General features: G+C 38.5%; 1 protein-coding gene across 1 annotated transcript; it reads left to right on the forward strand.

Moving 5' to 3' along the window:
• The first annotated feature begins 247 nt into the window (after positions 1-247).
• LOC149818918 (uncharacterized) lies at positions 248-2760 on the forward strand. Its single transcript, XM_089984475.1, has 3 exons — positions 248-346; positions 704-2178; positions 2254-2760. Exons 2-3 carry the CDS (start codon positions 765-767, stop codon positions 2334-2336), a joined length of 1497 nt encoding a protein of 498 aa, XP_089840601.1. The 5' UTR covers positions 248-346; positions 704-764; the 3' UTR covers positions 2337-2760.
• Positions 2761-11520: the final 8760 nt, after the last annotated feature.

Here is an 11520-nt window from a genome sequence, read left to right on the forward strand (position 1 = left end):
CTGAGGATAAGCCCCAGTATTGGCGACACAGGGTGATCATTTGTATTGATTTTTATTATTAATAGAATTTTGGGTTCTGTCGTATCGTACCCATATACATCTGTGACATAGATTCTTCTAAAAAAGCTAGGTTAGGTTGAACGTGTAGGCAGTTCATCGGTCCGGGTCGGGTCGAAGCGACCCATCTACACCTCTACATCTCAGAGACGCATTGCTCGCTACTGAGCCCTATGTTCTTCCGAGACTCTGCCCTTCCACCCCTCGACCGTCCCTCCCTCCCTTGGTGGCTAAGCTTCCGACGAAAACGGACGGCTGTTTCCTGGCAACTTAGGAGCTACAGCGGCCGGTATGAGTGACCCTTCTCTCTCTCTGCGTTCTTTCTTGTTTTTCCGCCATTAGAAACCGCATGCAGTAACGTTAGTGGGGTTATGACCATGGACGGTCTCATGAGTTACCAGCTTGTCTGTTGATTCTGCTATTAGTTTGGATAATCCATACCTTACTAAAACGAAGAGGCGGCTCCTCAAAGTAGAAATATGTATGTATCTGATGAATGAGAAGCAAAAGCCCTAACTGAAGATGCCAAGCAAAAAATTCATACGATTTCGGGATCGCATTTAAAGGTTCCATTGTTTGTCGTAGTTAAAATGTTCTGACGTGTGGACGAATGCCCATGTTTCCTTTTATGGTGGATTCTGTGCAGCTAATAAGGGGGTGGCGATTCCTCTGCTTCACGCTCATCAATCCCCCTTTTCTTCCCAACCATGGAGAATTCTGGTGTTTCGGTCTCTTCCAGCGTTTCACCATCTCGCCCTTCTCCTAAAAGGTTTATAAGGCAGCAGGTTCCGGATTCTATCTCGGACGACCCCGCTTTGAAGGCAACCATGTCCCTCCTCCCTTCCAACTACAACCTGGAGCTGCCCAAGTGCATCTGGAGGATACGGCAATCCGGAGCGAAGCGCGTAGCCCTTCAGTTCCCGGAGGGCTTGCTCATGTATGCACTTGTTATATGCGACATCTTTGAGGCTTTTACGGAGATAGAAGAGTGCTTCGTTTTGGGTGATGTAACTTACGGTGCTTGCTGCATTGATAATTTCTCAGCTTCTGCTCTTGGTGCGGATCTTCTTATTCATTACGGTCACAGTTGCTTGGTCCCCATAGACGTAACGAGCATTCCATGCTTGTATGTGTTTGTCGATATTCAGATTGATGTAAAACATTTGTCTGGTACCATAAAGAATCAGTTTGCACCTCAAGTGAAGCTTGCATTGGCAGGAACAATACAGTTCTCTTCGGCCATCCACACTGTGAAAGCTGCGCTTGAAGACGATGCTGATGTCCATACCCGTCGGAAGATAATTGTGCCCCAAGCAAAGCCATTATCTGCTGGGGAAGTCCTGGGTTGCACCTCGCCTTCCCTGCCCAAGGGCATGGCGGACGCTGTTGTTTTTGTTGCAGACGGGCGGTTTCATCTCGAAGCATTCATGATTGCCAACCCTGAGGTCGAAGCATTTCGCTATGATCCTTATCTCAAGGTTTTGTTCTTAGAGAAGTATGATCACAATGGCATGAAAGAAGCTCGCAAGAATGCCATTGTACAGGCTCAAGGAGCTCGTGTCTGGGGCATTGTTCTTGGCACGTTGGGGCACCAAGGAAATCCAAGGACCCTTGAGCATATACAGCACCGTCTGACGGAGAAAGGTTTCACATCAATGGTGGTTCTCTTGTCTGAAATCACACCTTCTAAGGTTGCATTGTTTGAGGACTCTGTAGATGCTTGGATACAGATAGCTTGTCCTCGTCTTTCTATCGATTGGGGAGAGTCATTTCGTAAACCTCTGCTCACACCATTTGAGGCTGAAGTTGCTCTTGGTTTTGTTCAGCCTTGGTGGGGCGGAAAATCTTCCTTGGTTGGTGAAGCTTGCAACCTCAACAGTGGGAATGAATGCTTGGCTTGTGGGAAAACTTCCACTGGTGTATGTGTTGACAAAACCACCATTGTAGAGGGGAAAGATACAACCAAAACGGTGTTGGATATGCAAAAACCTGAAAAACTGTTAGGGAATTTTGTAAATGATTATCCAATGGATTATTATGCTCAAGATGGAGGGCCATGGAATTCTTCTTATGCTAGGAAGAACACTGTACTGATTACTTCACATCATCTTTCTACTTCGGGTAATACTGTCACTCACTGAATGGTCCTCATGAATGTCACGCCCCTGGTCTCTTATCCTGTTATGTTGTTCCCAGGGGATGTAGGCTGTGAAACATTAAGTTGGAGACTGCAGTCTATCTTCTTTAAGGATTTTTTCTTTTCAGTTGGTCATGGATGAACCATCCAAATCCTACCAAAAGGATTTGCTTCACAATGGGCTTCCCAGACTCTGCTCACACCTGCAGGACTGAACAAACAGTGCTTAAATTGCATACGGATTTTGACTGAGCTTGCCCACATTGAATGCCTAACAGTAAGATGGGATTCCTGTCCACTTAATTGCAAAAACTGCTTCCAATAATTCAAACGTCAAATCTCTTATCTATGCGCATGCTTTATGGCAACTCTTGTAATTCATGTGGATCGTGTTCACATACCAGAAGATGAAATACTGGGAACTCATATTTTTTATGCTTCACTTGTACTCTGTAAAGTATGGAAGCAATGATTTCATTTACTTGATCTTTGAAGAGTTTTTGTTATGTGATGATTGTCTAGATTGTTTTCAATGTGGCAATTAAATAATTGACTTGGATTTCAAATTTTCATGTGAAAAGGAAAATGTCCATTTCTTTGAAAGCAACCGTGCTTGCAGTGGTAAAATTACTGCATGGTATACTATATGCCATTTCCTAATGCAATATATGTTCCAATCCACTTTTAAGCAGAATTGCTACATGTGTAATATAGGTTTCCTTATTGATTAAGCTGCCCATTATTGCTTATTCTCTTTATCTTTCTGAAATATCAGTTGTTTTTTTAAATGATAAAATGACACATTGGGCTGCACTTTTTCTTATCTTTTATCTGGGCTATGCATGCAAGGTTCACTAGAAATTTCTCTTTGGTGGCTGCTCTAGATAACCAGCTTGTACACCCTCATTATGGTGGCATGCTCCTACTTGGAATTGCCAGTCTTCAGTCTGCACCTCGCCCAGCATTCTCACTAATTCCTTCACACTTGCTTTCTTCTCTCATGATGTTCTATCCAAGTTATGTTTACTCAGCTGGGTCAATCATCCTGACCAATTAGCTACATATCATATAGTTAAGACCAATATTTGTTATTCATGTTAACCAGAACCAATTATATTTGATTCATAATGCCTCTAAAACTGGTTTGATAAACTCTAAATTGGAAATTTGCAGTGTGAGAGGTCTGGAACTCAACTCTTGAAATGCCCCCGCTTTTTCTGATGCTCATAAAAAAAAAGAAATTTTTGCATCCCATATTTTACAGATGTACGATTTGTACATCTACCAATAGGTTTAAGTGTTCACTTTTATTTCGCTGCATCTTCCCTCAAGAGGTGGGTGGAATATATTAATAAAACTAAAATGAACCTTCTCGTGTTATCAAATAAACTCTTGACCAGAAGATGGTCTCAAATTTTAAAGCTTTTATTTAATATGAAAGCATTTATGGATCTGTTCTTATTAAGAAAATGCAATTTCTGTGATAAGTTGTAGGATTGGATATTATTGATATTTTGTGTTTTTTCATGTATATTCTAGTCATGTTAATTGTTAAATATGCGTACTTTTTCATGCTTTTCACCTACAGTGAGGGAATTATTGTAATCTGCCATATGGACGCTTGAGAATCCTAGAATAAATAATATAGGAATCCCAACTGAATGAGGTTTTGAGACTTCTACAGCCTCTCCTCTTCTTCTTCCTCTTTTCATATTTTTTTATCTATAACAGCATGCACTTGATCTCAGTTACTATTAATCCCATTTATAGCTCTCCCTATGTCACATGGACACTTCACTTAGAATGTGTATGTTGTGCTTGATACAACATATGACACTTGGACACATCAAGACACTTCATGGACATAGTCAAAGCAGTGCCTGAGACAATCAACATTGTGTTATTAGCTTTATTGATTTCCTTTTATGATCTTTATTGCTTATTTTATATTCACTTGTGTTCTTTTTTCTTTGAAATTTGTCCTCAAATACATTATATTTTAATTTTAACTTAGTTTTAGTGATTTAGAATTGATGTTCAAGAGTTTGCATTTGAGATGATATTGTTGTACATTCAAATCTTAGGGAAAGATAAGGTAGTGGTACACTAAGGCCAAGGTACTTTAATCAGATGATTCTAGCTCATGAGTCTATAAGGATGAATTATAAGCTATGTCATAGGGACTTGGCCAACTGGGTGTCACACCCGCGTCGACGCGATGCGACACGGGTGCGCGTGCGGGTGCGGCACCTGGTGCAGTCAACCTGACCTTGGATGCGGTCAACACACCCAGGATCATTTATGTCCAACTTTTGGACTTTATATATATATATATTTGCTGCACCCCTGACCCCAAGTTTTTTGAAAGTGCCGCACCCCCGCACCAGCACCCATGTGACATAGATTATAAGGGTACGTGATTATCATCAATGTACAAATATAGATCATTTGGAAACTCACCTAGGTAACCAACTCTCAAGGAAAAGAGCTAGGTATTGAATACCTTCAATGTTAATTTACTTCATAGGTTGATTCTTTGAGAGGCCTTTCCTTTTATCTCAATAGGAAAAACATTGATAAAATGTGTGGAAAATGAAAAAATGCACAAAATAGGCAATACATTTAGGCTAACACCTCCAAGTCTATAATGTGGTGGCAGGCTCCGGTCACGAGATTGCCTTGGGATGGAGGTTAGAATATAAAAGCGTGTGTTAGGAAAAACCAATACTCGCCTGGATCTATAGCACAGTTATAAGCTCCTGTCATATGACTACCTTAAAGATAGAGGTTAGAATACAAAAATGTGTGTTAGGAGAAAACCAATACTTACCTTTGGACCTATGTCGAGGTGGCAGACTCCGGTCATATAACTTTTAAAGGCAAAAGTTTGATAGATAGTGGCATCCCTCCTAGATTGGGTAATCATGAGACTCATGGTTGTTAAGTCTCAAGTCAAAGGATGGCAAAAGTGAGGAATAAACCCATCTCGAGCTAAAAACAAAGACTTCGATCTTACTTAAGGGCAAATAGTGCATTTTAACGCATTCTTATCAAGCTCTAATCTTCTAGAGTTCAAGCCTTAATGGGGACCATTAGACCTATCAAGAATGGTTTGAGACTTAATTTCATGTTCCTAGAACTAGTCACTTGAAGCCAGGGGCAGATTTAGAGGAGGAAAATTCGAATGAAGCCGAGTATCTTTATCTTATCTAATCTAAGATGAGAAAATTCTAAAGTATAGGAATCTCAAGTGCAGGAATTAGCTTGTCAAGAAGGTCCTCGTTCGGCAAGACCCAAACGATCTCGGCAACCTACTTGTCCCTGAACTGACCAACAACCTAGTTGTCCTTGAATTGGCTCGATTTTGTTTGGCGATACCCAAACGGTATCGGCAACCTAGTTGTTCCTGAATTGTCTCAACATTGTTCGTCGAGACCCAAACGGTCTCCATAACCCAATGGTTTTCAAAAATTGGCCCAACCTCGTTCAGCGAAATCAAGCACGATCTCAACAACCTAGTTTTTTCTGAACTGGCTTGACTGTGCGAGACCCAAACGGTCTCCACAACCCAGTTCACCTTTGAAAACTAGTCTGACCTTGTTCAACGAGACCCAAACGGTCTCAGCAACTCAGTTGCTTCAAAAATTGGTTGATCCCACCAGGGAGTGTTTATTTCTTTGTCACCCACTGCCTAAAATACCTAACCCAGGCCCAGCCGTGAAACAGGAACACAACAGTTCTCTCTAATTCTCTCTCTATTTCACGTCTTCCTCTCTCTCTCTCAGTGAATTCTCACATTTCTCTTCTCTCTTTTCTCTTCTCTATCTCACATATCTATCTCTCTAATTCTCATCTTGTTCTCTTTTTCTCTAGTTACCTAACCTTCCGAGGTCGTGTGAAGCTTTGTTTGGATCTTCGGGTGCTGCCAAAGGTCCAACCAAGTATACGCGTTGCCAAGTTTGTAGAACCGGTGTGATCCTATCATCCCAAGCCTTCATTGATAAAGTAAACCTCATCCAGCGAGTTCAACCTCTTCTGGAAATCCCTCACATGGTCCATGAAACCTGAGTAAGTCTGAATCCCCTTCCCTTATCACCTAGCCGAGTTTGTACCCATTGTGACCCAGTTAGGCTTACCTAAAATCTGTAGTCCCTATAAAATCTGTCAGACTTCAAAAAAAACCTAGACTAAACCGTTAAGGATCTGGTTATGATTTTTGGACCTAAGGTACTTCAGGCTGTCCTTAACCAATCCTTCAATTTTTAGAGTTGTCTGTGTCACCAATTCAAATAATTAAATTTTAGAATCCCAACTCCATGAACCATAACCAGCTTGTCCTTGTCTTGACCTAAAAATTTTGTCACTTTAAAAATCTATAACATGTTCCCATGCCCTCTGAACTTGAAATTTGGACTGTACCTACCTTAAGGTGTCTAGAACCAGCTCACAAAGTTGCATATTTTTTACTACACTATTACGGAGAACCAAATTTTCTCCAAGACCCTATCTGAACTCAACCACCCTATTTGCTCGAGTTAACCAAATTTACTCTTGTCCCTTCCCATCTCTGAACCTCAACCCACACTCACATCTGTTTTCATCAAGACAAGGCAAAATGTTGTAATTATTTTGAATGGTGTGATGAGTATTGGAACTAGGGGTGGCAATCGGGTCAGATTGGGGGGTCGACCCAGTGGGTTGGCGGGTCAGCATACCTCAACCCGAACCCGACCCGTTTAATAAACGGGTCAGCTGTGGCAAACACGAACCCGACCTGTTTATTAAACGGATAACCCGACACGACCTGTCAACCCGTTTAATAAACGGGTTGGGTCGGGTAAACGGGTTGGCGGGTCGGGTAAGCGGGTTGACCCGCCCGCCTAACCCGTTTATTAAACGGGTCAGCCGGGATGGTGGGTTGGCATACCCCTAACACGAACCCGACCCGTTTAATAAACGGGTTAGGCGGGTCGACCCGTTTATTAAACGGGTTAGTTTAAGCCAAACCCGAACCCGCCTAAGAGGCGGGTTGGCAGGTCGTGTCAGGTTTTGCCACCCCTAATTGGAACCAATGTTGTTAAAAATATGTCTTAAGGCACAAAGGGCCTCGTCTCAAAAGGCCTTGAGGCGTGCACGCCTCAGGATGTGTGCACATGCCTCAAATTCATTGGGTCAAAGGGTCAAAGCCCCTGTTTGACCCAAATTCAACTTATAAAAACAAATAAAAGCCTCCTCTCTCTCTCTATCTGAAAGAAGAAGAGGTATTTAACCCTCTCTCTCTCTTCTCTTCTCTCTCTCTCGTCTCTTCTCCTCCCATTTTCTTCTCCATCTTCTTCTCTTATTTCTTCTTTCATTCTTCTTCGGTTCTTCTGCTTCTTCTTTTTCTTGTTCCCTTCCCTCCATTTTCTTCTTCAGTTCCTCCTCTTCTTCTTGCAGTCTTCTTCTTTCGTTGTCCTTTTTTTTTGCCACCTCCTTCTCCTTTTGTTTCTTCTGTTCTTCTCCTTCTTCTTTCGTTCTTCTTTTCCTCTTCTTCTTCTTCTTCAAAATGACTGGATTTTTTTTGCGATTAATTGACTATATATAAAAATTGTATATGCCAATTTTGTTAGTTTGTTTATATAAAAACCGTACTTGTGAAATTGCTACTTTCAGTTTGTGTAATTATTTGCAAATATGCATGTGATTGTGTATGTACGTGTAATTGACTCTTAGATCATGGAAATTAAAAAAATTTATTAAATGAAAATGTTTATTTTTTTGTTTATAAGACTAAGTTTAGATATGGATTATTATGTATGATTTTATTAGTTTGATAGAGTTAATTTTTCAAATAAGCATGCATGAAAAATTAACTTAATGTCTGTTTAGAACTTTAGATGAATTTGTGTGCATTATATGATGATATTGAAGAATTTGATTGTTAGTTATTTTGTTAAATTTTCATTGAATGCTCATATTTTATTTCTTAGATACTCACATAGATCAAGTTGTTGTGTTAATATTACTTTTACATGTTAATCTCATATTTTTCAGTATTTATTTGAGATTTTCTGTTTCTTATTGGTTGTTGCTTCATCAATAAGGCATTTGTTTATTTATTTGTATATATAATTTTTAAGTTTTTTTTTTTTAAATTGAGGCTTACGCTTTACGCCTTGAGGCTTATGCCTCACTTCGGTTTTTGGTGGAGCGCTTCACATTGCCTCAATGCTTTTCACAACATTGATTGGAACTCAATGTAAGAGTGTGATGCAAGTAAAAAGTTACAAATGTTGCTTAAGGAAAATAAAATGTTGAAGGCACAGTTACATGCTAATGAACACTTGTATGTTTATTATTCTTTTCATATATTCCTATATTGTAGGTTAAAAATATTCAGCTTTGTTAATTGTCATTATTATAGTTTTTAAATTGTCAAATTATTCCAAAGGTTTGTTACCATTGTGAAGAATGTGAAATTATATCACATTCAAAAGAAAATGCTAACAGATTGTTCTATGTCGTCCTTATTGGGTAAACATTATAATGGTAAAATAGTGATATTTAAAAAATTAGTTGAATGCCATTTTTTAGCCATGTTATTTTACTAGCATTTTATCATTGTGCTTATGGCAGAGAAACACATTAAATGAGAAGAGTTTATCAAAGCAAAAATACAAGTCAGCTCAAGAATATACATCAAATCAAACCTGAAAAAATAATGGATGTGACTTTTTCTTATGGTGTGATGAGTGTTTAAAGCTTTATGTTGCGATGAAAATAAAAAAAATGGAGCACCTTAAAATAGAGATCAAATTGATTTGGATACAACATGAAGCTAATGCACATATGTGGGTTACAGAAAAAGCACAACTATTAGAAGCTTTAAAAAGGTGGTCCTCACTGAAAGGGCTGAAAGATATGCTCTATTCTGCTCACATATAGCGATTTTAATATCATAATTTGATAATTTGTTGTGCCTTGTTGGAGAGCACAATGTAATAGACAGACTTAATATGATGAATGCTTTTGGTCTTGTGTTTATCTATGTTCAGATTACATTATCCAGCTATAATAGTTAGATGTGTTTCAGTCATTGTCTAGCCAAATCATTTCATATGGAATGTTGAAATTATTTCTTTTAGGGTATGGTAAGGTTTTCTATTACAGTAATTAATGTCAAATTGTCAATTATATTTCAGCAGTGATATAAATGATGGTAGTGGTTGATTATGAATTTGTAGAGCATGCAAAAAAAGGTTTGATAAGAGGTTAAAGTCATCTTTGAAATCCAATAGGGCGTAGAATGGCCCCCACTGCAATAACCTTTCCATGTATTGGTCATAGCCTATTATTTAACTCAGATGTTATCTATTCTCGTGGAATAATATGCCATCAACCATGTTTTGGTGACTAAAGTTTTCTTGCCCGTTTCAACCATGTTTCAGTTAAATCACATTGCCTTCGTTTCATTTCTAATTATATTGCAGGATTGCACGTTTAATCAAAATGAAGCTTCTTCTTTTTTAGATTTTAATTGATTAGATTTAAAGCGGATTGCACATTTTAAACTTGACGTGGCAGGAGATCTGAGGGGTTGCATTTGAAAATTTTGATAAATTAATGATGGTGAGATTCTGGATGGAAGGCAAGCATAGTTAACAGAAAATGATTGCATCCTCCTTGTAAAATAGCATGATTTCAAAAATGCCTCTAAATTTGCCTAAATCCTCCTCATGCCCAAAATTTTGATTCTTTGTAAAGACCTCCTGACGATCGCACAAATATGCAGTAGTGAAGCTCCTGGCGTTTGCATGCAATACTCCTAACATTTGCATGTGAACATCTTATTGTGAACCTCGTGAAGTTTTCACAAATATATTGTGAACCTCCTAATGATTGCACAAATATATCATGAATCTTCTGATGTTTACACAGTTGTGTTGTGAACCTTTGAATATATTTGTTGAGACCTTCTAATGTTCACACAAATATATTGTGAACCTCCCAATATTGTTAAAATAACCAAAAAAATAATCAAGAAGATTCGTAACATATTTGTGCTGACCTCTTAATGTTCACACAAATATATTGTGAACATTTGAATGTTGTTAAAATCACTTAGGAGATTTGTATGATAGTTGTGTGAACTTGTTGACATTCGCACAAATCACCTAAGAATCACAAAGAGTTAGAGGATAACCCACGGTTAGGGTTTTTATCCACGGTTAGGGTTCTTTCAAGGGGTAAAGAGTTACAAAAAAAAAACAAGTATTTGTACGAGCGAAATCATGCAACTATAAACTTTTGGAGGTTCGTAAGATATTTTATGTGAATATCGAAAGATTCCATAAATATCTTGTAAAACTCCTTGGTTTGATTTTAAACATGTTTAGATGTTCGTGACATTTTTGTGAATGTCAAGAGGTTTGCAACATATTAGTGCGATCGTTAAGAAGTTCGCAACATATTTGTGCAAATGTCAGTAGGTTCGCAACATATTTATGCAGGTTCACATGCGAATATCAGAAAGTTTGCAACATATTTGTGCAAATGTCAGGAGGTTCGCAACATATTCACTTCAGGAGGTTTGCATGTGAATGCCAGAAGGTCTGCACATATGTGTTCCGTAGAGTAAAATATTTTAAAAAAGTCGAGAATCAGATTTTTGAGCATGGAAAAGATTTCAGCAAATTGTGAAGCATTTTCAAAATCACATCGTTTTTATAAAGACAATGCTATCATTTCCACATAGTTAACTGGATGGTGTGATTCTACGTAATTTTGTTTTTTTTTTACATTTTACACGAGACATCGCACGGTAACTAAGTTTTCTAGGTATCAACTAGCTTTTTTCAACCTGTCCCGGTCACTTTCATCACCCTATTGTGTTGAGTCCTCCAAGCAATAGGTTTGGCAAGTTGTCTTTGGAAATACGTGTCCTATTTTCTCACGCAAATTTCTCAAATGCCCCATCATACAAATCTGTCTCTCAAATTAATTACAACTTCTAATTTAATTTTCAATCCAAGGACATCGTTCTGAAAAGCAAAATCCTCACAACTGCCGACACTATAATATTTGGTTAATGCTTCACATTTTCAAGATGAACAAGCAAAATTGAAATAGTTCTGATCCTTGAGCTAGAAGTAATCTTTTAAAAGATAAGTTTTGACATGCCAGTTTGATATGAGAACCTTGACAACCTCAACCATGACATATATGCAAAAATAACATAGGTCCTAGTATCCACACAATTACATGTCTTGGGGATACAATTATGAATAACATATGCACAAATCAAATAAATGATCCCTTAGAAACTCACGCACTTGTCAATGTTCCCT

This window comes from Nuphar pumila, chromosome 13 (genome assembly GCF_984573655.1).
Source record: "Nuphar pumila chromosome 13, dmNupPumi1.hap1.1, whole genome shotgun sequence".
Classification (NCBI taxonomy): Eukaryota; Viridiplantae; Streptophyta; class Magnoliopsida; order Nymphaeales; family Nymphaeaceae; genus Nuphar; species Nuphar pumila.